The sequence below is a fragment of the Lactuca saligna genome, chromosome 6 (assembly GCF_052625555.1).
Source record: "Lactuca saligna cultivar CGN05327 chromosome 6, ASM5262555v1, whole genome shotgun sequence".
Taxonomy (NCBI): Eukaryota; Viridiplantae; Streptophyta; class Magnoliopsida; order Asterales; family Asteraceae; genus Lactuca; species Lactuca saligna.
In genome coordinates, this window is record NC_136422.1 from 107548717 (window position 1) to 107576287 (window position 27571).

A 27571-nucleotide genomic window follows, 5' to 3' on the forward strand; every position below is an offset into this window, starting at 1 on the left:
TCCTAGTGACACTGATTTTAGTATGAATGCAGCACGTATACTTACTTAAATATTTTACTATTTAAAGTATAAACTCTTGGTCAGAGTATTTTTAATCCCTTATGTATTTATAGTTAGTATATCTTTTATGGGTTGATATACTTAATTCACTATAAACAATGCTCTGATACCAATCTGTCACACCCCAAAACCGAGAACGGCGGAAACGTTCTGGGGCGGAGGACGTCATGTATAATATCAACAACAATGTAAAGTAGTAAACAAGCAACAACATCATCCATTGCATTAATAAAATAATTATTATACAATTGTATTCTATCAAATTTTGATAAACACTAAGGCATAAATCAAAATGAAAGATAAGTCTTGAACAAGCTCCATCTTCCTTTCTCCTTGCATCGGTACCTGTCTATGATGACCTGAGGATACAAGTAATTTTGAAAGCGAGTATCAGCTTTGAAGCTGGTGAGATCATAAGTATTTAGTGTCTTAATTTGTCTGTAAGAATTTGTAAGTGAACTGTAAGTATGAAAATGTTTGTAAAACAACTGTAAACGTTTGAAAAACCTTAGAAATCCCTATGATTCCTACTATTATATAAAGTGCGTCTTCTACCAAGACCTAACTGTTTTAAATGTTCGTTTCTTGTAAAAGTGTGAAATTTTCCCAAGTGTAACTATCATTATCAAAATATAGTTTTTACATTTATAGTTTAAGTGAAAAGATCACTAAATATATGAACAGGGAAAATTAATGTAGTACTAAAACGTAGCGCTATAAGAACTACTGCTGTACTAATTACCTTAAACCGGATTTATATTAAGGCATTATGTGATAAATTGCACCATACTATCGACTGGTAACAACGACAACGTATAGTCGAAAAATAAGGTATGACGTTTGGCACCCGCAGACCTGTCGGTCCCGTTGTAGCTAGCAGCGAGGTGTAGGATAGTCAATCCAGTATAGATCTATACGCAAACTCACGCTCTCCCTCCAAGAGACTCTGGCTACAACCCGAGTCATGACAATTAAGGCATGCTCCCATATAGTGGATCACAATTTTATTAACGTATTAATGTAAGTGTAATGTAACGAACTGTTCTAGCTGAAATGTACATGCTCTCTACCTAGCAAGTATAGTAATGTAATCGTTCTAGAAAGTATTGACTCATGAATGAACTGACTCATTGTATGATATCGCGTTCTAGTAATTGTTCTAGTATCTTCCTAAACTACCCATATGGTAGTTTACTAGTAATCTATCTGGTAAGTATGGACATGAATGTATACCCTTGCTACCCAAGGGCATATGTTGAACTGGAAGGACCTTTTATGACTATATATGTACACATGATATATAACTAATATTTAAACGACTTTTGGACGATTACCCGATATCCCACTAGACCACATCTCAAGGCGCGAAAAGGAAATAGGGTGGATAGCCTTCCTAAGTCTTTTAAACATTTCTTATATAACTATACATATAGAGGCATGCAATTTATAATATAAAAGCATAAATAATTTTTGTAAGACATTGGAAACATAAATATTATTTCAAGAAAAGATCGACTTGATGTCGATCTATAAAACAATTTGAAGGCATAAGTATGATAAAACAGTTTTGAGTATAAGGAAACATTTGATCGAAACACAGTTGTAAATAAGTTTGAAAGGTAATGTACCGAGTAAGATGTACAGTGTATTAAGTAGTTTAAAACATATAAAATGTTTATAAAAATCATTTGAAGGAAACTGTTTGGTAAAACGGCTAATGAGTAGCCAAATCTTTTGAATGTTGTATATTAATCACATGTGATTGATGTAATAACTAGCGTAATTCTACTTATTAATCGCATGTGATTGATATAATACTAGCATGATTGTACTTGTATCCCCCCCATTAAACATTTAAAAGTAGTTTAAAACATTAGTTAAGGGTTATGAACTCACTTGATTGAAGTGGTCGATTTGAAATAGTCTAGAGAAGAATCGAGCAGAACTTTGACAGGAAGAGTTGAAAACGCGGGAAAATCTCGGGATTCTCGGGAATCTCGGGAACACAAAACCTTCCTTCGGGACTTGAAGGTGAAAAACGGGGGCTTAAACGCAGAGTTTCGGCGCGAGAAAGAGGAGAATGGAGCACCTAAACCCGGCACCCCAAGAGTTGTATTTATAGGGGCATTTCTGGTGTGCCACGTCGTGGCAAGTGATGGGTACGTCGTGGGGAGTCAAACTTATCCTCTTCCATTGATTGGACGCCCTCAGTCACTTGTCGGGTCGCGGCAAGCTTGTGCCACGTCGTGGCAAGCCTGACAGCCTCGGATTTCGGACCCCGAACTTGTAAGATTCGTAACTTTCACATACGAGCTCCGTTTTCGACGTTCTTTATATGCACGCGTAGCTAAAAACATGATCTACAACTCTTGTTTAGACTTCATTGGCTAATTTTGACTTTATTTTTAATTATTTATTTTTAACGGGCCGGGACGCGATAATTCCGTTAAAAATCCATAACTTCTTCATCTGATGTCCGTTTTCGTCAGACTTTTCGCCGTTGCGCTACTAATGTTGAGACCTTAGATTCTCATTTAGGTTGTTTTGGTCAAAAGTATCTCGAGCTCTATTTCGAGTTTTTAGTTGTCTACTGCTATACCCGAATCTTGGAAAAATCATAACTTCCTCATACGAAGTCAGATTTGGACGTTCTTTTTATGTACGCTCACAGTTTGAGGTTATCTATAACTTTCATTTAGATACTTAAGGCTAAAACCTATTGTATTGAAACTTCGCGTTTTTCGTTTAATCGGTGTTGCCGGTTTTGCCGAGAATCTTCGGTTGGTCATAACTTCTTCGTTATAACTCGAATTTTAGGGTTCTTTATATGTACGAAAACCTTGATACGATTCATAATACTTTATTTAACCCAAATAAGATTTTAGGAAAGTTATATTTTGACTGAAATTTGATTGGTTTTACATTACATTGTCTCGAAATATCGGGTTGTCACACTAAGGTTGATGATAACCCCTGAACATGCTGATAATCCACAGGGCGTGTTGTTAGCCCATTGGGATTGCTGAAAATCTCTAGTGTTGCTGATAACCCATATGTGTTTATTTATGTTGTGTAGTATGAATATTTTGGGAAGGGCTCACTAAACTTTATGCTTATAGTTGTGGATTAAATGTGTTTCAGGTATCTTAGATGATCACGTGGGGGCGAATGCATGATTGTACACTCCGGCTTGCGGATCTTTTATGACTTCCACATTTTTATACTTTGATTTGGAATGATTATGTTGATACACCTGGGATTTCTTGTTTGGGTTGTTATGATACTCAGAGGTTGTGCTAAACTAAAAATGAAAAAATTGGGTTGTTACAGGACATGTGACATTTTCCACCAACTCAAAAAGTATTAAAAAACCGGTCGGTGGGTTGGGTTTGTGGTTAGTAGGTTATGCTATATTTTTTAGGATTAATCTCTTTAGAATGTCCGATTGAAAACTTTGGACTGCTTAAACCACTGTTGTCTTGTTATTGCTCCATGTGCCGGTCATGTGATTCGAAGTTGTCCCCATGATCCACTTTACTGTTATGTACCCTTCTCCAATCCCTTCAAGCATCCATGTTATATCTCATCCGCCTTCTCTGCTTTCTCTTGGGCACATACCCGTTGAAATCCACTGATTGTCCACCAGACAAGTTTGGGACAATTGTAATTGGTTGTAATCCCACCCTTACATCCCCATCTCTCCATTCAAGAGACTTTCAGTTTGTAATTTGATTATTCTTTCATGTTGTCTCTCTTCCACTTCAAGCATGCATATATACAAAAGATGTAGAACGCACATAACAATGATGTTGGTGTGGTCATTTTGAATGTGAAGTCCAATATCATTTAAATCTCCACAAACTCTTTGACATGTTAATAGATGTAAAATGAGGAATAAAAAATAATAGGGCTAATTATACTCGAGGGTGTGGTTCGACAATATGCTCTGCAAGGTGGTGGCAAATTCGGCACACAACACCCCCTAAAGGTGGCATGCCGAGTAAAATGTGGTCAAACGACATTGTGTTGCAGAGGTGAGAATAATGAGAAAGAGAGAAAATGTGATGGTTAAAAGTTATTTATTAAAAAAAAATCAATTTTGACCCGACCGACATACCGTGCATCTAATACGAGATAAATGAAAAAAAAAAATCAATTTTGACCCAACCGACGTACGTACATATAATATGAGATAAATGACATGGCTCTGATCGGATGAAAAAAAAAAAAAAAAACGAATCTAACAACTTCATTAACATCAACTCTCGCTATTTAACAATTTTTGTTTGCCCTACACAATATACAAAATTGTACCATCTATTGGACCAATGTGGAAAATGACGACTTTTCCACATCATCGTCTCTCGCAAAACTGTTTGGTTTCTTCCTCCTGACGAAAAGAAAACTTCTCCTGATATTACATACAAAACCTATACATATATAAACCCTTCCCGATTTCATTCCTCTTTGCCATCTTCATCCATCAAATTGTAACAAATTCAAGCATTTGCTTTTATTTTTCGACTTTTCTTGTTTCTAGGGTCACAGGATTAGAATTATCGATAGCTAAACTGCAAAATAGCCGAATCAATCAATCAATATATAGGGCTTCTTCCTTTGTAGTATTGTTGAAGAGTCTCCATATATAGATTTTTCGTTTTCTTTCGAATTAGGGCCTGGAAGAATAGAAAATTTGACTGCTGAATACAGTTTAGTTGACTCAATCGATCAAAGGGTTTCCTGTTGCTGTGGAGTTTTTGCAATTTGAGCTTTTTCTTTTCTATTCCGAATTAGGGGTAGGGTTAATCATCTAGAGTAATGTTCTTCAGTGGCGATCCTTCCAATCGGAAACGAGTTGATTTAGGCGGTCGTAGCTCAAAGGAAAGAGATAGAAAGAAGCTTTTAGAGCAGGCGAAGTTAGAGAGGAATAAAAGATCACAGTTGCGCCAGCAAAACTCAGCTGCTCTCACAATTCAGGTTCATAACAATCATACTTCACACATACACACGCACACTGACATTTATAACTTACATATAAGCATCAGATATGAAGATGTATACAGTATATACATGTGTTCTTATGTAAAACGAGGTTGATAGACTGGTTATATACAGACAGCGAGTACATGAGCATCTTATCTGATGGGTGCACTTCATTAGAAATCTAGAACAACATGCATTGCTTTATCTATGAAAGAAAAAGGAGACATGGACTTCTGACAATGACATAGGCTTAAGACAATGTTATCAGGGAACAAGCTGTTAGTGATTGCTGCAATTTATAGTTTCTGCAGGATATCAAACAGAAACTTGTTGTTCAGTATCTTCTGAATTTCACTAATACCTTTGAATTTGATTAATCCCTTCCTGCAGAAATGCTTTAGAGGAAGAAAAGTTGTGAAATTGGAGCGTGGTAGTGCACGAGAGCGATTTTATACCACTTATGGAAAACACTGTGAAAGAGTAGACAGGTGCTTTTCATACTGCTTCTCTTTATTTGGATCTACATTGTTGAAATTTGTAGCCATCTAATTCTTTTCTTTCTTGTTGATGTCAATATTCAGGCAGTGCTTTGGACCAGATTCAGAATTTCTTCGGGAATTGCTATATTTTCTTAGTCCGCGAAATGCTTCAGACATTTCTACCCTTGTGGAGGCATGCCGTTTGTTTTCACAGTTTGCTAAAGAAAGTGGTGTGTAATATGTTTACTTCATTGTTAATTTGTTATAAATCCACTGATACCATTTTTCAAAAGCCATTAACACCATCAAAGCATACATCTATATCCACCAATGATCGTATATACAGAGTGTATACTTATACTGTTTGATCATCAAAAGCTATCTTTCAATACTATATCTCATAAACACACATTCCACCATTTTTTAGCTATTGGTTTGGGAAATTACATTTTTAGGTATTCATAGTTCTTTATTGTGTGACAGGGGATATTTTGAACCTTTTTGGTGGCTCCCACTATTCTTCTGATCATGCTTTGGTGAACTACAGGGTGAAGAAACTTGCTTATGTCTGTATTCAGGCTATACATCATAATAGGTTTGCCTCATGTGTTATTTCTTGTCTTTTACAAGGTGGGACATCTACTCGCTCTCAGTCTCTCGTCTGTGCAAAAGACGTGAATGCCCTTCTCATGGTCAACACCGAAAATAGCCCTAGAAGGTTGTTTTTTTTTATTTGAATGTTGTTTTGAAACAGACATCAGTTAAAGGATCAATTATTATCAACATCTTTGGACTCAAATACACCAACAAGTATCTTGTTGAAAGCAGCTGCATTGTTGATTGATCCCAAGCTTCCATGGTCTTGTAAGATAGCCAGTTATCTTTTGCAACAAAACATATATAAGATTTTTCGGGAGATTGTTATTACAGGAAGGGTATGTTAATTGTTAATATGTTTTAGTTTTTTAAACTCTGCATCCTGTTTTAGTCTTACCTTGTCTTTTACTTGTTACATATTTAACTTTTTGTAGGAAAGTTTAAACTCTGAAAGCCGAATTGGAAATGTATCTTTAATGGAGCGTGTTCTTGCCCTAGTTGTTACTCATACTGGTCAAGGGCATTGTGTTTGTCCAGATATTGACCTTCAATGGAGTTTTGCATCCCAAATTCTAACAATTCCTTTTCTATGGCAGATTTTTCCTCACCTAAAGGAGGTAATTCAGTTGTAAAAACATTTCATCAATTCATCTGTCTATTTTATTTGGCTTCCACATATTGAGATGTGTTTTTAATTATCATTCTTTCTATGTCTAGACTTATGTTTCACAGGGGCTTTGTCAGTTTTATCTTCATAAAATGGCAACTTGTAGTCAGAATTATGAAAAAATATTACCTGTTGACATATCATCCGAGTTCCCTGGTTATGCATGTCTTCTTGGAAATTTACTGGAATCAGTTGGAGTTGCTTTGAGTCGCCCTTCATGTTCTTACAATATGGTATATCAATATTTATGTTGCTTAATTTAATTCCATGTTCTTAATAGTTTTTGTTTATGACTTAATGTATTAAGTTATAACCCTTTCCACCTTTTCTATATTTTTTTTTCTGATCAGACCATAGACTTTGCTACTGTTGCAACATTGTTGCTGGAGGTACTTCCTCCTATTCAAACATCAAGTACAGGAAATAGAGAAGAAAGTATGTTCTCTGAATATAATTTGAATAATCTTTTTTACTTTTTTTATGCTCATTATAATTTTTTTCTTACTTTCATGTTTCAAATGTTAATGTACTACAGATTCAATAATGGGTGATGATGATATGATTATTGATGATGGATCTGTAGTAGTACCTCTTAATAAGGAACTGGAAAAACAGATTTCAAATGCAATCGATCCACGCTTTCTTTTACAGCTGGTATGCTTATGCTTATTTGACATTTATACCCCTACAAGAATTTTTTATGTGGATGTGATTAACTCTTCTGATTTTGAATTCCTAATCAGACAAATATTTTGCTTGGAGGATCTTCATCTAAAGATAAAATTAAGGAAACTGAAGCAGCAGCTGTTGGTGCAGCTTGTTCTTTTCTTCATGTGACTTTCACCATTTTTCCACTTGAACGTATCATGACAGTTTTAGCTTATAGAACTGAATTGGTATCTGTACTCTGGAGTTTCATGAAACGATGCTATGAGAGCCAAAATTGGTCTTCCTTGTCTGCCATGTCAGCATATCTACCTGGCGATGCATTTGGTTGGCTACTTCCTATGGCAGTTTTCTGCCCTGTGTACAGGTGTGCATCTTCTTTTTAAATCAGAACTCAAACTGGACATATATATATATATATATATATATATATACACACACACAGTGGTGTTTCTTTTTGACTTGATATAAACAGATGGAGTTAATGGATTAAGTCATAGGAGAGTGTCTTTAACCATATACTTTATACCCTTTTTAAAAAAAAATATAATTATAGAATAAAAAATTGATTAAAATATCATGTAACATGTGTAAATTTCTATTATTTTCATTTTAAGACTGTTCATTCAGTCCAACTCCAAAGCTTCCAACTACCCATTTAATGTCATTCAACACTCTACCCACTTAACGAGGGAAAAAGACGAAACTACCCCTAAGTTAGTCTAAGAATCGAAGCTGAAATTAAGTATATTCCACATTTGTATATCAGGCACATGCTTACAATCGTTGACAATGAGGAATTCTATGAACAAGAAAAGCCGTTGTCTTTAAAGGACATCAGATTATTGATTGTTATCTTGAGACAGGTATTCATTACCATTTCATGAGACATTTTTTTTCTTCTACATTTTAGCTCCTATTCTACAAATTTAATTCATGGTTTTGTTTTTTCTTTCTCTAGTCTTTGTGGCAGATTCTTTGGTTAAACCCTGTGGCACCAATGAAGTTTACTAAAAACAATCTTTCCTTAAAGAAACACCGTGTAGAATTTGTTCAATATAGGGTTAGTGTTGTGGCTTCTGAACTTCTTTCTCAGGTATGCTTATTGTAGTTTGACTTTTTCATAGACAATCTTGAAAGACACTAATTTCTGTAACTATAAATCTACAATTACAGTTGCAAGATTGGAATAATAGAAGGCAGTTTGCACACCCAAGTAACTTCCATGCTGATGGTGTCAATGATCACTTCATTTCTCAGGTAATAACTATTTACTTAATTCACACACATAAATATATATATATATATATATATATATATATATATATATATATATATATATATATATATATATATATATTTTAAAGTTTGAGTTTCTGATGATGAAAAAGATTCCCTCTATTTACTTAATTCACAGGCGATGATTGAAAACACAAGGGCATATGACATACTGAAACAAGCTCCTTTCTTGGTGCCATTTACAAGCAGAGTTAAATTATTCACAGTGAGTTTATAACTTATAAATTATAAATTATAATCTATTCATAGTCATACTATTTTTTTTTTTACTAATTACATTTTTATCAAATTACATAGTCACAACTTGCTGCAATTAAGGAAAGGCTAGGGTCTCATTCTCTTTTTAACCGAAGTACTTTCAAGATAAGGCGTGATCATATATTAGAAGATGCTTTTAATCAGTTGAGCACATTATCAGAAGAGGATCTTCGTGGAGTGGTATAAGTTATTATAATTATATGATTTATATCACGATTTTGGCTATGTTTTATTATGTTATTATCGGTTATTTTATATTTTTTATTATTAGATTCGGGTTACTTTTGTGAATGAATTTGGAGTGGAGGAGGCTGGTATTGATGGTGGTGGGATTTTTAAAGACTTTATGGAAAATATCACCCGAGCAGCTTTTGATATGCAGTATGGACTATTTAAGGTTGTAAAATCTGTATTCCTGCTTTTTCTGTAACTTTTAGTTTTTCCCAATTTACCCTTTTTAGGATTCTAAATTTTTTGTTTTTGATATAACTAGGAGACGATTGACCACCTACTGTATCCTAATCCTGGATCAGGAATGATACATGAACAACACCTTCAGTTTTTCCATTTTCTTGGAATTATACTCGGAAAGGTAAGCTAAATAGTTATACAAATCTTTTTATGATTATTATGGTTTCCAATGTGCTATATATGTTGAGTGGCTGTTTTCTTACAATAATTACCGAATCTTTTTAGTTTCATAAAGTTATCTGCTTTTAATTTTGAGATTGTTGGACTTTTGAATTTATTATGTTATGCTCTATTAGCATATCTTTCTTTCATCTTTTAAATCCAAAATATATAAGTTCACGTGCATAATCTTGTATATTTGGGAGTACCTTGTATTAACCTTATCTGTTCTATGGCACATTTTAAAATCATTCAATGTACTTCATTTGTAATATGAACAGTTTATCTTTATTATACAACTTTATGATGAATTTGTTATTCATTGATTCATTCACCCCTCCTTGATGTTGTAGGCAATGTTTGAAGGGATTCTTGTTGATATACCATTTGCAACTTTTTTCTTGAGCAAACTAAAACAAAAGTAAGTTCTTCAAGGCACCCTTTACTTATATATAACCATGTTGTCTTTTATCTTTTCTTGGTAACTACATTTTCAGTCCTGCTTTCTCAAAGTTCCATGTATGCATGCAAATATGATTAATCTTACACTCAAATGGAGTAAAACAAACAAAAAGTAAGTAGGCAGAATAGAAAAATAAAAAAGACACAAGAAAGTAGTCAAATTATAGGCTTGACTGTGATGAGTGATGACTATTATCTTTAAATATGATATAATTAAAATAATGGGATGCCCTTTGCAGAAATTTTTGATGTTTCCCTGTTAATAAAATATAAGTTTTGAGCTTCTTTTATTTGAATTGTGAATATGAAAATATATATTCTGTAGTTCTTTTTATCAGCCTCTTACATATTCTAATTAGCATCTCCTTTCAGGCACAACTATTTGAATGATTTGCCATCTCTGGATCCCGAATTATATAGACACCTTATATTTTTAAAGGTTTGTGGCTTTTTTTATTGGGCTAAATGCAAGAAATAGCATATTCTTCTCATTTCTTTACATTACAGGTGCTACACTTTAATTTTTTTTTCTTATAAAGACATTGTACTTTGAAAAACATACTCAGTTTTGAAAGTGAAAACTGCTTTATATTTTTTCAAAGTACAAAGAAATGAAAGTAGGATGCTATAATAATAAAAAACAAAAATTAGAGTTCATTGATATTTCTTGCAGTTGACTCTTTTTTATTTAGCTTTACATAAGAAAATATGATCTTTTTGTCAAAAGACAGATCATCTGAACTTTTTAATTCCTTATGTTAAGATTATCTTGAACTTTTTATATAATTTTTATTTTTGAAATGTCATATGCAGCGATACGAGGGTGATTTGTCAGAGTTGGAGTTGTACTTTGTTATTGTTAATAATGAATTTGGTGAACAAACATCAGAAGAGCTGATTCCAGGTGGAAAGAATATACGAGTTGTGAATGATAATGTCATCACATTTATTCATCTTGTTGCCAATCATCGCCTCAATACTCAGGTTTTATGTCTTTCCTCAACTTTCGATGATGACAATGAGGGTATTTTCGTCATTCCTTCTTGTGCATAAAGGAGTTAGTTGTAATAAATATTATGCATCATCTGTTTTCAGATTCGTCTACAAAGCTCTCATTTCTTAAGGGGATTTCAACAGCTTATACAGAAAGATTGGATTGACATGTTTAATGAACATGAACTTCAGGTTTTCAGATCCTTCCTTTAGTGTAGCATCAATCAAGCATTCTGTTTAAATCTGTTATTCCCTCTTTTAGTGTAATATCATAATCTTGCTTTTAAGTATATATGTTTTATGGAATTAGTACTAATGATAATAATGACAACAGGTGGCTGTTGTTTTTAGGGTCTGTTTAGTGTGCTTTAATTAATGGTATATAAAATTATTGTTACTAAATATCATAATCATTCTCACCTATCTTTTTGCAGCTTCTCATATCAGGATCTGTTGATGGATTCGATGTAGATGACTTAAGGTCTAACACAAATTATGCTGGTGGCTATCATCGTGTAAGTTCAAAATTTAATTTATTTATTTTTTAAACAAGGATGAAATTGTATTTTTTGTTCATCTAATATGTCCAACTCACTAGTCTTGTTATCTTGCTACTGAGCTACATACATGGTAATGGTGTTCTTCTTTACAGGAGCATTATGTCATTGACATGTTTTGGGAGATTCTCAAGAACTTCTCATTGGAAAATCAACACAAGTTTTTGAAGTAAGTTTGGATTCTTTGACATATTAATCTTTTTATCCAATGTGTTTGTTCGATCATTGTACCTTTAAATGCTTCTTAACTTGTTAAATAAAGCATTTTATTGATATAATCACCAACCTATTTTTTTTAATGACTTATAGTAATAGTTCAATGAATAGATCGATAAAATAGTGAAAACATGTCCTTTTCTGTATGTTTTCAAGATATGAATACCAGGAAAATGATTTTAGTGCTTTCTAAATTCTGCCTTAATTTTATTTAATACTATATATTGCTTTACAAGTTAAAAACTTTAGCTTGCTTTTAATTTTTATTATTTCTTCCAGGTTTGTGACTGGATGTTCAAGAGGACCTTTGCTAGGATTCAAGTATTTGGAACCTTTATTCTGTATACAGCGGTATGATTCTTTACTCCTTGGAATTGGAATTTGAGATTCCATTCCAAATCTAATGATTCCATGGCTTATAAAGACTAAAACACCCTCATTATATATTTGTAATTTTGTATCCTTTTTTGTTTGTTTGTTTGTTTATAATCATTGCTTTATAGGGCTGCTGGTAGTGCCTCTGAAGAAGCTCTTGATCGGTTACCAACATCAGCTACTTGTATGAATCTTTTAAAGCTTCCTCCATATAGAAGGTTTGTCATTCTTTTCTAATTTCTTTATCCCCTGTTTGTTACACATTAGTATGCAAAAAAGACATAAATACCCTTCTCATCCGCATCATCAAAAATACCCCTCGAAACTTTAGCTTTCGAGGACTATTTTCAATGAGAAGGGCATTTTCGTCTTTTGTACACATCCACCTTTTTACAATCGACACCTGTTCTCTAATGTCATGTTATGTCATGTCATTCTGATCTATCATCTAACTTGAAGGATGAGAAGGGCATTTACGTCTTTTGTACACATCAACCTTTTTTTGGGTGGGACAAATTTGTAATTTTTGTACAAGCGACACCTGTTCTCTCATGCCATGTCATGTCATGTCCTTCTGACCTATCATCTAACTTGAAGGACGTGAAGGGCATTTACGTCTTTTGTACACATCCACCTTTTTGGGTGGAACAAAAAATTGTAATTTTTGTACAATCGACACCTGTTCTCTCATGTCATGTTATGTCCTTCTGATCTATCATCTAACTTGAAGGACGTGAAGGGCATTTATGTCTTTTGTAATTTTTGTACAATCAGACACCTGTTCTCTATGTCATGTGCTTCTGATCTATCATCTAACTTGAGATCACATCACATTACATTACATTGTGTTTATTTATTTTATTGATATATTTATTTAAAGTCAAACATATTTGATGATGATGATGCAGTAAAGAGCACATGGAGCAGAAGCTGTTGTATGCTATAAATGCGGAAGCGGGATTTGATTTAAGCTAAACATTTCAAAAAAGAAAAAAAGAAAAAAGAAAAAAATGCTGTGTGGTAAATTAAAGTACATTGCCTAAATCGACCCATAGAAGGGGTGGGAGCATGGTGATTTTGTACATAATGTGGTTGCAAAGTTGCAGCAACTACAATGTATACCATTTATTTGCCAAATATTGCAACAATGGACATAAAATAGTAGAGCCTAGTTTGTATTGCTTGCAAAAAGAAAAAAAAAGGAGGCTTTGGTTTGTAGATAGATTGTATTTCAATTTCTAAATCCATGGTCCTAATCTATGGCTACTTTGTTGGCAATGGTGTACTTACCACTTATCTTTTTCTCTCATTGTCTACAAACTTTATAAGGCTATTTTATATGATAAGTATGAGGGTATTTTCGTCTTTTGCATAAATGAAAGTCCGATTGTAAATTTTGTTCTATTGATATTGGTTCTAATCAACCATGCCAAATTAAGTGCAAGATTAAGTTTCTTTGTTATGATAAAAAGATGCCACAACCTAGTCACAAATATATTGCAAGGTTTTTGCACATATATTGTAAGTGTTGAAGGATTTTAATAGATGCAAATTTAATGTAGTGATTTTTTTGGTAACTGATTTTAAATAATGTGTTTTTCTACATTGCCCTAAAATAAACCAACCAAATAAAAAAAAAATAAATATTCAATTGCATCGTGTGGTCACAGGTACGTGGAATCGAACTATATTGTCATTTTTTTTTTCTGATGTCATAGTTATTTTCATTAACGCAAAAACAAATGATTAAAACATGACAAACACGACATGAAAAGATAACATAATATAATTTTTTTGTTTATTTAATCATATATAATCCGACAAACACGAAAAACATGAAATCTACATGTTAAATCGTGCAAATTTCGTGTAGAATTTTAAATACCAACGCAAAACGACATGATGTCATGTTTTTTACACTTGATATGAATTCAAATTTCAATTTTGTCCAAATTTTGCTTATTATCGTGTCATTGATTGATACCCTTACATGTTGACAAACCATGATAAATATCATCTAGAGATAACACTATTAATATTTTGGACGTTGGTTTTAAACGTTATATATTTTTGACGAAATACTGCATCTCAACGGATAGACACCCATTGCGGGGCCTACAAAAGATGAGAACATAAAAAAGAAAGATTTTTTAATATGTGCCTAAGGGCGCATATAAAAAATATTAAATATCATATATATTATCATAATTTAAATGTAAAATTTATTATTATTATGGAGATTATTAATACATTTCATATTTAATTATGACAATATTTCTTATAATAAATAAATTTCACATTTAATTATGATAATATTTGTGATATTTAATGCTTCTTATATGTCATCTTAGGTCACATATTAGAAAACCTCAAAAAAAAAAAAAAAAAACATTTAAGTAACATTCAATTACTTCGGTTATGTCTATATGGCATAATGTATCAATTTCAATTTTGCATGAAGCCTTAAAAATAGTTGAGTCTATTAGATAAGATACGATATCATGTAAAAAGAAAAGAAACAATTCAGTTAAATGTTTTGGGTGAATAACTCCTTAACAACTTGTTTACATGTATAGAGAATAATAATTTTGATTTATTTACAAGTCTTCAGTTTTACGCACACTAATAAACTTCAATTTCGTTTCAAACTAGTTGCAAAAGTTGTTTATTTACTTTATAATCTCTTAAAGTGTTATGTCAATCATGTGTACCGACCAAATCTAGAACTTCACTTGTGAAAGGGAAGTAGGTTAAGTTTGACCTAGATGACATTTAGTTTGGACTTTGATACGTCAAGAGTTGTTTCATTAAATTGAGGCAATCCTTTTGTTGTTGCCCAAAAGGATAATACTAAGGGTTTGACCAGCAGTCTGCAACTTGGAGTTAGTAATGGAGTTGTCATGGAAACATTTTTGAATTTCCATTTCTACAACTAATTATAAAGTTGTTGGACCTCCACTTCAATTATCTCAGCTTGGAAACAAAATAAATAAAAACAATTTGGTATTATAGCAAATTCAAATTGAATTCTTGTTTTTTTTTATCTTTTTTTTTATGCTAAGATAATCTACTTTTGAATTTCATTTACCTCCCTAGGAATAGGTAAAAAATAGTTTAACTGTTGGAGTCCGTGTATATTTTTTAATTCCAATGTGGATTGTGATTTTTGGATATATAATAGAAACTCGGAAATGAATTAAGAAGTTAAAAATTAGAAGAAATGAGTTGATGATACTTAACGGTGGTTATAAACAAATTAAAGAGGGAATTCGGTAATGGTGAACCCTCGTGCCCAAGCTATCAGTGAGTCGATTCCCTCATCAGAAAAAATAAATTATTACTGATATTCCTAGGGATGTAAACGAGCCGAGTCGAGCCGAATACTACCACGCTCGAAGCTCAGCTCGACTAAAATACTCGAGCTCGAAACTCGGTTTGAACTCAGTTCGGCTAGGCTTGACTAATATTAAAAAAATAAAATCACTATATTGAGTAAGAAATATTAAACATTCCACATGTAAATATCTAAACTACAAAAAAAACCACTATTAATCATCTAATATCAATATAACATCAACCTTATATGTCATAAATGAATAATTATGAAGAAATATATATATATATATATATATATATATATATATATATATATATATATATATATATATATATATATATGAACAATTATAAAGAAATGACATATATGTAAATTGCACTAAGCACGTGAGCCTTACGAGTTGAGTATTTTTGTACTTGATCTCGGCTCGATAAGGTACTCGAGTAGCTCGAGCTCGAGCTTGGCTCGATTAAGGTCGAGTCGATTTCGAGTATTTTCCGAGTCGGTCTCGAGTCTCACTTACACCCATAGATATTCCACTTCTTACAAATATCATTACTATACCCTAGTTTTTTTTTTTTCACTCTCTTTAATATCACAAATAATGACCATGGGCACACCCAACTTTCCTTTGATCATTTTTTGGTAAACCTTCTAAGGCATGTGCTGATTGGATTGATCATTTCTTACAAACTGTGACATCCCCAAATTTTTCGGTCAGAAAAGACCGATTTAGCTTATGCTTTTAAAATAAAATAAGAATAACTTTCAAAAAGCTGTTGTAGAATTTGTTCTCAAAATAAAATATAATAAAAATTTATCAAAACATTTCTTAAAGAAATATATTTTCATTATATAACAAAACCTCGGGATGTCATGTTCTGATACAGACTAAAAACATAAACAATATATTATAAGCCTTACAACAGTTATTTACAACTGACCTATAATTCAAAATCCCTCATCACCATCCAAATTATGCTCTGGGTCTACTACCTGTAATATAAAAAGCTGAGTGGGTCAGACTTGGAATCTTGATGAGCATATAGGGTTTTCAACCCACAAATAATAAATTTATTAATTTTCATCAACCAACAATAAATTTATCAATTTCATCAACCAACAATAATCCTGATTACCTGTTTCCGTTATCATTACTTTATGTCCCTAAACACCTATCACAAGGGACCTAGTCTAAGGATTTTCATGGGGTGACAACACTGCTTTACGGGATTCCTCAACAATTTATGTTAAATAAGGCAACCATGTGGGGGATGGAGTATACCATTGAACACTAAGTTCACAAACACCTACAGGTTGCAAACCTGCTAGCGTTCCACTGGACTGTCTAGAAAAGTCCGTGGTTGTCATCTATACTCCACTAGATGACTGAAACAATAACAATATCGAGGCCTCTCATCATTTTAACACACATCAACTATTTCATCTACCAATGTGATACCCAACATATTTGTAGATAAAAATACATATACAATTTAAATCATTTTAAAACCTGTATAAAGCATTCATTCAACACCCATCTCAAATAGACAAAGAAAAAAATATACACAAAGCACGTATTTTTATAGAAAATACTTCATATCTATGTGTAAGATGAAAGTGACTACACACTCACTTGTTTTAATGAAAATTAGGCAACACCTCGTCTCTTAAAATAATTTTTTCTGATGAAATCGGGATGCTTTCTAAAAAATCGGGCTTCACATGGGCAGACGTATCGAGAAACTCTTTTCTCCGGATCTTTGGGCTCTCTAGGACTTGCTTACGATGCTAGGATGATATAATAGGCTTGGGGGTATTTAGTGTAGGTAGAAAGAAAGTAGAAGGTGAAAAGAGCAAAACTTGTAACCATTTTCGGGACAGCCTCGCATCCTATTTATGGGAGATCGAAGCTCCTCATTACGCGGGGCGTACTGCCTCGCACATTTCTTCGCTGGGCGTAACTTTGTACGCTGGGTGTACGAAGTGGATCAGTTCGGATGCGTCAAGGCTACGACACGTGGCTCTCATGCGAAGGAGTAGGGAAAGTGACATACTTCAGAACACCTACACGAGTACACTGGACGTACTCCTTCTGTATGTTGGGCGTACTCCCTCAGACCAGCCTCAAAGTTTGTGACCTAAACTTCAAAAATCCACAACTTTCGCATACGAACTCCATTTTTTGACGTTCTTTATATCCACGCATAAGTGAAATTATGCTCTACAACTTTCGTTTAGACTCCGTCGGCTAGTTTCAACTTTATTTTTAAAGTTATATTTTTAACAAACTGGGATAGGAAAAGTCTGTTAAAACTTCATAACTTCTTCATCCGACGTCCGTTTTGTCTGTCTTTTTACCGTTGAACTAATATCAACAAGATCTTCGATTCTCGTTAGGTTGTTTCGGCTAAAAATCACTCGATCTAAAATTCGAGTTTCGGGCTGCATACTGCTAAGCCGGAATTTAGAAAAATCACAACTTCCTTATACGAAGTCAGATTTGGGCGCAGGGGCGGAACACGTATGCTAGAAGTAAGGGGGCCGAAACCAAACTTCAATGCAAAAATGTTTATTTTGGTTAAAAAATCATGACAAACCAATATTTTATACAAAACAACTATTAGTCAATAACAATAGTTATTGAAGTTAGTTTACATCATAACACAATTAGTTTACAAAAAAAAAGACAAAGCAAAGAAATAATTAATAGATGAAGTTTAAAAAACAACTAACCATTTTAAGGAAAAAAATATCCCGAACTAAATGTTGATACATTTATGAATCTAAAAGTTTATATGCCAAATATGAAAACTGATTATAATCAAATTAAGTCAATGTAGCCATATACATTATAAAACCAATTTACTATAGACTTTCTATAAAAATTAAACATTGGATAAAGGTAAAAGATACAAACAAAGCATAAATAGTTAACATATTAATGTTTATTGTATTTTTAATTTAAAAAAGATAAATAATATCATTTACATCTGACATCCTAGAGACAATCAAAAGGTATTCACATAATCACACGTTATCATTGACAACCAAAAAGGTCTTCTTGATATTCATGATAACACTTTTGAATCAAGTTCCAAGCCAAAATCTTATGGTTGTTTTTGTTATCAAAGAGAGAAAGCAAAAAGCCAAGGTAAGAAAAATAGAGAGTTTGTATGAAAGTGGGGGACTACATACCGAAAAACTGCATAGATTAAGTTGATGTCTAAGAAGTGTGATGGGCAGTGGCGAGAGAGCAAGAAGCAGAAAGGGTGAGATGAGTACATGAGTGGCGAAAAGAGATAGACCAATAGCTTGTGACCGGAAACAATGGTCGCTCCTCGCGGTTACTAGGGCTCTTAATTTTTTCTTTTGCAGATCTTAATTATTATATACTTTTAAAATTTTTGTATGTTTTCTTTGTACACAACCTTATGCGATTTTATCTCATTACAGTCAGTATTTTCCCATCGTTTAAGAAAGTCTTCATCTTTTTTAGGCATAAACGTTTGTTTCCTTTTTTCTTCGATTTTGTTATATCAAGAGGAAAGCACCAAGCCACAAAGCAGTAGAGTAAATATTAATTTTTTCTAAAGAAAATCTTGATTATTGAAAAACTAATACTTAGCAGGCAAAAAAACAGGGGGGGGGGGGGCATGGCTCCTCTTGGCCCCCATAGGGATCCACCACTGTTTGGGCGTTCTTTTTATGCACGCTCTCGGTTTAATAAATACTACTACTTTTGTTTAGACTACTAATGCTAAAAAACACTTTATCGTAAATTCATTTTTTACGTCACACAACGTTGTGCCGGTTCTGTCTCAAAACTTCGACAGGTCATAACTTCTTCGTTATAACTTGGATTTCGACGCTCTTTATATGTACGGAATCCTTATTTCAACAACTACAACCTCCTTCATAGATATCATGTTTATTTAATATTTATTTTCGATGCTTATTTTTTTATCCTTAACTTTAAAATCATAATAATTAAACATAAAACACATAATACTCAAATAATACATCTTTATTATTTCAAAACAAGTTACAAAGGTTGGCCTAGACTATTATATTATCATTAATGCCTAGCCTATAAACACAGACGTTACACGAACACTCTTCAAATTCAAGTTTGAGATTGGGGAAGAAACCCAAAATCATTTTATGATAACTTGATGGTTAGGGTTTTATTATCTAATCATCCTAGTATGGTTGATGTGGTTCTAAGCTCAATTCCTCATTCCCAAGGTGGATTTGGAGTTTAGGTAAAATCTAGCCATAAACCGTAGATGAGAAGTTTGTATTATGAAGTTGTTAAGTTATTATTAAACATATTCTAGGATCATATATAGTGAAATTGTTGCATTAAATCCACTATGGATGCACATTTCATAGAATGTGAGAATCTAGGGCTCATTTGATGGAATTAGGGATTCCATATGTTGATTTTAGTTTTTACAAAGGGTTCAATTGTCACACCCCGAAAACCGAAGGCGGAAACATTTCCGGGGTTGACTCCACGTTGAGTATCAAATCCAATGCACATAGTAAGCAAAGTAGACAACCATTACATTACATATATAAAAGTTTACATATGTTTCAAAAGTAAATTGTACAAGTGTGATACATAACATATATGAACAAAATGAGACGAGTCTTCTACGCACTCCGTCTTCGCCAAAAGTGATCGTCAGGTACCTGTCAAATGCGGACCTAAGAATACAAGCGGTTTGAAAAATCAACATAAAGCTGGTGAGTCCATAAGCGGTTAGTTTTCTGAAAGTTTTACGAGTTCCTTTGGTTTCCTGAAAAGCGGTTATCCAAGAAAATCCCATATTTTCTTAAAAGTAATGTTTACCAAAAATCCAAATTGTAATGTAAGAGATGTACAATGAAAACATGATTGTTCTTATGAATTGTAAAGTTTAGTTATTTAACTTGTTACACTTTTCTGGTTATGCACTACGGTTACTCAGGAAAATCCCATATTTTCATACATGTGTGTGTGTGTACTATTACCGATTCTATGTGTGCGAACTGTTACCGATTTTGATTATGTTCAATGTTATCCCCAGGAAAACCCCATGTTTTCCTGAATGTGTAGGTGTGTGTGAACTGTTACCGATTCCGATTATCTTCAATGTTATACCCAGGAAAACCCCATGTTTTCCTGAATGTGTAGGTGTGCGTGAACTGTTACCGATTCCGATTATGTTCAATGTTATCCCTAGGAAAACCCCATGTTTTCCTGAATGTGTGTATGTGTGTGTACCGGTCATCCTTAAAAGTACTTTAGTTTTATTACGTACATAAAACTAATAAATACGTGTAAAGTATTAATAATCTTGATTGTGAGTCCTTAACCATACTTCAGACTAGATATGACTCAGGCTAGGGCCAGTATCCTTTTTATGACTTTCATCACCCTTGAACCTTTCGGTTCGGCTGTAGCTAGAAGCCAGGTGCGGGATTGTCAGTCCCGTATAGATCTATACACTCAAGCTACGCTCTCCTACGTTTGGAGATTCTGGTTACAGGGGTAGTCCTCCACTCTCTCGAGCCAAGGAAGTGTTACAGAGGACGTGTCTCCAATCTTTAAGATTTCCCTTTACTTCTCGTGCCTAGGGAAGTAGTATCTATGACTATCTAAGTTCTAATGGATCCTGTCCTTTACACTCGAGCCTAGGTGTTTTATTAAGGACATTACAATGTTTTATGTATTCTAAAGGTGTCTGTCCTTTACACTCGAGCCTAGGTGTGTTATTAAGGACATTACGATTGATTTATGTTTTCTAATGGTGTCTGTCTTTTATACTCGTGCCTAGGGTATTTTATTACAGACTTTACGTATGATTTATAATCTAAATCAATATAAGTGTGAACAATCAATTGTAAAGTATACAACATAACAGTATATAATAAGAATTGAAAATCGGTTTGAACAAACAACTCTGCGAGTTAAAACAGTTTGTTAGTAAGTTTTCAATTCTTAAAAGTGTGAGAATTATGAAACCATTTAAATGAAATAATGTATTTAAGTACAAAATATTCTTGTACTTTTGCTTGTATTCCCCCCTGAAAACATTTAAAAACCATTGAAAAAGTGTATGGGTATGAACTCACCGGTTGAGAAACACGTCAGTTTGGATCCTAAACGTCAGTTCTGGGTTTGCGTACGCACAAGATTCCTATGGATTATGAAATGATATACAAATATATCTAATTAGATTTATAAACTCTAATTAGATATGATATTACACTCCAATGAGCGAAAACACTTCAAAACGAGTGTTTGGAGTGACCCGGGTGACATCTACGGACGTGTATTGATGCGAGGGACTTGGGATTTGAGTTTACTCTTCAAGAGTAAACTCCCTAATGAGTTTTCGGCCATATACACCACTCACATATGAGTTCACGGCCGTGAACTCATGTTGGCAAGATTTATGGTGCTTAATGGGTCAATAAAACTTGGGAAGGGTTGGAACAATTTTATCTAAGGCATGGAATGAATTTAAATCACCAATAACAACACTTAAGGGAGTTTACAACCCTAAACATGGAGTTTACAGCCATAAACTCCTATACCTCCTTAGATTGATGATTTAATGGCTTTAGATTAATCACATGTGATTCCAATAATTTTTACAAGCCTTGGTATGAATTTAGGGCATCAAATAACACATTTTTAGGAGTTTACGGCCTTGGAACACATGATATGGCCGTAAACTCTTAAATGAAGAGTTTTGATATATTTAAGGTCCCTAAACTATTTTTGGTTGGTTCTATGATTTATTCCAAGGCTTTTGGTGGTGATGGATGGCTTTCTAACATGTTTGAAATGTGTTTACTCCCATGTTTGAGGGGTTTACGGCCCAAGAATATTTCTTGGCCGTAAACTCATTCAAATCCCTCAAAATTCATGTCTAAAGTGTTCTAAGTCCATTCCATGAAGTCATTTAGCCATATCTAAAGTCTAGTTGTGGTTTGGAAGGGTTTTGTTGCTCAAAAACCCCATTTAAATGAGTTTACGGCCTAGGACAGTTCTAGGACCGCAAACCCATGATAATGGTCCTAATCCATGGTTTAAACTCGAATTTGAAGGCTAGAGGGGTTGTATAACAAGTTAGGGAAGTTACCTCAAAGATTTGAAGCCTTAAATTGATGATTTGGACCCTTAAATTTGGATTTAGGAGAGAGGTTATAGAGAGAGTAGAGAGAGGAAGCAAAAGCTTCAAATGAATGTTTAAACACATTTAAATAGGTCACAAAACTTGGACACGGTGGAATTCTACCCGATACCGGCGTGAGACGGGGCATTTGGTCGCACCCAATTAAGTTGCCGTAACTCAATGTGGTTGATTCTAGAAATGTTCCGATCACTAATATGAGGTGATAAAATGATTTCTAAATGTATTAGGACACTCATTAAGTCATTTTAGATCATTTCCATTTAATGACTTAATTAATTGATGAAATCGGAAACGAATTTGAAAATGACGATTGGTTGATAGGAATGAGTTACGAAAAGGGTTACAAGCAGTGATACGAATTTCGGGTTGTTAGATTATCCCCCCGTTATAGGTAATTTCATCCCGAAATTGAAATATTTACACACCGATCACGAATTGAAGAGAGATATGAGGATAAATCTACTGCTTTGGGTCTTCATACTCCTAAGTGGAATCGGGTCTCCGCTTGACATTCTAGCGAACCCTCACTGTCAGGATGTGGCTTTGTTTCGAACGGTCAACCGATCAATCCATGATCTTAATTGATTCATCCATGAAGGTTCGGACTTCCGTTGGTTTTGATCTCATCAAAGGATTTCTATGGTTTCGTCAAGTCGACAATCCTTACTATCAAAGATGTGGAATACCAGATGGTTGCTGCTGAGTTCTGAAGATAGCTCGGAGAGGGCTATGGAATCGAGTCCTAACGAGGATCTCGAAGGGTCTAATGTTCCATGAGTCAAGTTTTTCGTACTTCCAAAGGTGTACTATGTCTTTCCAGAGTAAGACTTCCAACAAGTGGGTACATCTTCATGTGACAGAGTAGCTAAGGGTCCGATGGTCCTAAAGGAAACTTCTACGTGAATCTACGATCATAGCCGACGGGGCCCAAGAATTGATGGGTTTCTATGGGTATCCCTAGTGCCGACTAATTCTTTATTGCCTTAGCTTTTGGAAAGGTTTACAAGTATAACTGCTTTGCTTATCTATATGACCATGAAAATGGTTTGACCGAAGGGCACCACTACAATCTCGTAGTGATCGTATCAAGTCCTGGTTGCTGTCTTGAACACATCATCCTTACTAAGGTTTTGGCTACGAGGTAATTCCAGGGATTTAAGTCGATGCGAGACTTGACTACACTTTCGGAAAGAATTTTCAAGAATTCTTCGAAAACAGTATTGAGGAAGGAATTGCAGATTTCTCGTTTCTCGATGATCACATGGACGAGGAATACATGGGAAAAAATTTTTAAGCTTTGATGCACGAAAATGATGAGAGTTGGATCAGAGGAAAGTTAAGATGAATAACTTTCTCGAAATTTGGAATAACAGCATGAATGGGAATCGGTCATTACATGCTAAAGGTGACATCAAAGCATTAGATAACAAGTTTGCCAATAGGTCGAACGGAAAAGAATAATTGTTCGGATTGAGGATACAACTTACGGATACGACATAAGCGTTCTCGTTCTCACGTGATAACCATCTCGACGGCATACATTTTTGGTTACACACGAACGACAGGTTTTAAAAGATGTTCAAATGGATGGTTAGCGAATTTCTTTTGGTGTTATAATCGAAAAGAATCAAAGGCATAAAATTTTTTAACGATGGGAAATATACCTATGGCAACGGTGGGATCGGTGGCTGACTTCTCTTGTCCTATCGCTAGAACTCTTCTGGTGTTGCCAGATGTTACTGCCTTGGGGCAGTTTCGCTTGTAATGTCCGAATTCTCCGCAACCATAGCAGGCCCGACCGATGCCCGCTCCGGAAGTTTGACTCGTTGATTGAGTTGGTGTCTTACAGTTTTTCGCCATGTGACCTTTCATACCACAACTGTTGCAAAATACCTCTATACATGGACCAGAAGAAAGGTGATGATAGTTTCACTTGTCACAACTAGGAAGGGTTCCAGCATACCTACTGGCGGGTTTTCGAGTTGAGGATCCAACAACAGAAACGGCGGTAGGGGACGTGACAGCATGAACTGCTACAGTTTGTTGTCTCTTCGAAGACTCCTGCGATATCTGACTTTCCTTCATCTTCCCAATTTTCCTTTTCTCACCACTCCTCTCTGTCGGTTCAGGAGTGGTAGCTGCTTCTTCAAAGTTATCACTATGGTCTATTAGGATTCGTGCTAAAAATTTGGCGCTGTCGTATGTGTCTGGTCTCGCAGCTATGACATTCCCTTTTGTTGGCTGGGTCAGCCCCCAGATGAATCTCTCTATCTTCTTACTCTCCGGGGTAACCATTCCCGGACAGAGTAGCGCCAGGTCATCGAACCTAGAAGTGTAAGCGACGATATCGGAACCCTTCATCTTCAAGTTCCAGAGTTCGTGTTCTAACTTCTGCATTTCGCCCCAAGGGCAGTACTCAGCCAACAGAAGTTCCTTCATGGCTTCCTAACCCATGGCATTGGCTACGGGTAAAGTTAGGGATTTGACTCGGCCGTTCCACCAAGTCAGGGCTTTTTCGATAAAGGTGCAGGCGACAAACTTCACCTTATCAGATTCTGAGCAGGCACAAATTTCAAAGATGGATTCGATCTTCTTGAACCACCGGGTGAGGGAAATGACACCTCCAGTGCCATCAAAGGACGTGGGTTTTGCATTCATGAAGTCTTTATAGGAACCCCCTCTTTGGTGTCCCTGACTATATTCTAGGTTCTAGGGCTGGGGACCACCTCCTGAACTATCGGGGTCTCTTTGTGACATGGCGGCTACCATTGCGGCAGTAAGAACTGCCTGAAGCGATGCAAGATCAAATTGAGGAGGAGGTGGTGGCCGAGGAAGATTGTTGTTGTTCTTTTCACTGGGTCTCTTTCTTGGAGGCATCTTGATCTAATAAGATCAAGAAAGAGAGGATGATAAGTCCTCCGAATTGAATCAAGAGATATGACAGTTATATATTCCGTATAAGCGATAAAACAGGAAGGAGTTAGCAAAACAGAAGATTTATCGCTAGAGAAATGATCAGGGAAACAACGCTCAATTGAGGATTTCTAACAAGGATTGGCTCGAGAAATACTCCCATAGTATTTCATGGTTTGCTTATGACACTGGCTCGGTGTTTGTGGCATTTGGGTAAGTTTTAGGCATACCGCACACCAGAGTCACTCCCAAGCACATGTTGGCCGTGTCTCGAATGAATATAGTTGGCCAGGCTATATTGATCGTAGACACGACTACATAACTGCCCAGGTTTAACCGTAGCGTACGAAACCCATTTACTTACGTTCTATTCTACTTGTAGTTACGGATCTCGACGGTTCGGTATACTTATATACTTTCGAAAATACTTATATTTTGAAGGATACTTTTAGTTCAAAGCACTTAGCCCCCTTAGTGTTTATAGTTTTATACCCTGTAAGGTTTGGTATACTTAGTTCACTATAAACAAGGGCTCTGATACCAATCTGTCACACCCCGAAAACTGAAGGCAGAAACATTTCCGGGGTTGACTCCACATTGAGTATTAAATCCAATGCACATAGTAAGCAAAGTAGACAACCATTACATTACATATATAAAAGTTTAGATATGTTTCAAAAGTAAATTGTACAAGTGTGATACATAACATATATGAACAAAATGAGATGAGTCTTCTACGCACTCCGTCTTCGCCAAAAGTGATCGTCGGGTACCTGTCTAATGCGGACCTGAGAATACAAGCGGTTTGAAAATCAACATAAAGCTGGTGAGTTCATAAGCGGTTAGTTTTCTGAAAGTTTTACGAGTTCCTTTGGTTTCCTTAAAAGCGGTTATCCAAGAAAATCCCATATTTTCTTAAAAGTAATGTTTACCAAAAATCCAAATTGTAATGTAAGAGATGTACAATGAAAACATGATTGTTCTTATGAATTGTAAAGTTTAGTTATTTAACTTGTTACACTTTTCTGGTTATGCACTGCGGTTACTCAGGAAAATCCCATATTTTCATACATGTGTGTGTGTACTATTACCGATTCTATGTGTGCGAACTGTTACCGATTCCGATTATGTTCAATGTTATCCCCAGGAAAACCCCATGTTTTCCTGAATGTGTAGGTGTGTGTGAACTGTTACCGATTCTGATTATTTTCAATGTTATCCCCAGGAAAACCCCATGTTTTCCTGAATGTGTAGGTGTGTGTGAACTGTTACCGATTCCGATTATGTTCAATGTTATCCCTAGGAAAACCCCATGTTTTCCTGAATGTATGTATGTGTGTGTACCGGTCATCCTTAAAAGTACTTTAGTTTTATTACGTACATAAAACTAATAAATACGTGTAAAGTATTAATAATCTTGATTGTGAGTCCTTAACCATACTTCAGACTAGATATGACTCGGGCAAGGGCCAATATCCTTTTTATGACTTTCATCACCCTTGAACCTTTCGGTTCGGCTGTAGCTAGAAGCCAGGTGCGGGATTGTCAGTCCCGTATAGATCTATACACTCAAGCCACGCTCTCCTACGTTCGGAGATTCTGGTTACAGGGGTAGTCCTCTGTCACAGCCCCAAACCAAAATGGCGGAAACATTCGGGGGTGGATGACTTCACGTAGTATCACAACAATTGAGTATTGTAAAGAAAGTAACACAACCATCATATATATATATCATGAAAACGTATATTGTTGCGTTATACATGTTATCAAAAGAATATTACAATATGATGTTAAATGTTCAATAATAAAAACATCTTTAGTGTTCCTTCTCCCAAAAGCTGGTAGTTACCTGTATCACTGATTCCCTGAGAAATACAAGTGGTTTT

The 27571-nt window shown here is 34.8% G+C and overlaps 1 protein-coding gene across 1 annotated transcript; it reads left to right on the forward strand.

The window, feature by feature from the left end:
* Nucleotides 1-4361: 4361 nt before the first annotated feature.
* Nucleotides 4362-13544, forward strand: UPL6 (ubiquitin protein ligase 6). The gene is made up of 26 exons (XM_078959421.1): nucleotides 4362-5037; nucleotides 5434-5531; nucleotides 5625-5752; nucleotides 6006-6117; nucleotides 6277-6457; nucleotides 6554-6736; nucleotides 6837-7019; nucleotides 7137-7221; nucleotides 7322-7440; nucleotides 7530-7819; nucleotides 8222-8318; nucleotides 8414-8548; nucleotides 8629-8712; nucleotides 8870-8956; nucleotides 9049-9189; nucleotides 9281-9406; nucleotides 9503-9601; nucleotides 9993-10060; nucleotides 10474-10540; nucleotides 10915-11085; nucleotides 11197-11286; nucleotides 11529-11609; nucleotides 11747-11820; nucleotides 12147-12218; nucleotides 12371-12460; nucleotides 13151-13544. Exons 1-26 carry the CDS (start codon nucleotides 4879-4881, stop codon nucleotides 13215-13217), a joined length of 3087 nt encoding a protein of 1028 aa, XP_078815547.1. The 5' UTR covers nucleotides 4362-4878; the 3' UTR covers nucleotides 13218-13544.
* The last annotated feature ends 14027 nt before the right edge of the window (nucleotides 13545-27571 follow it).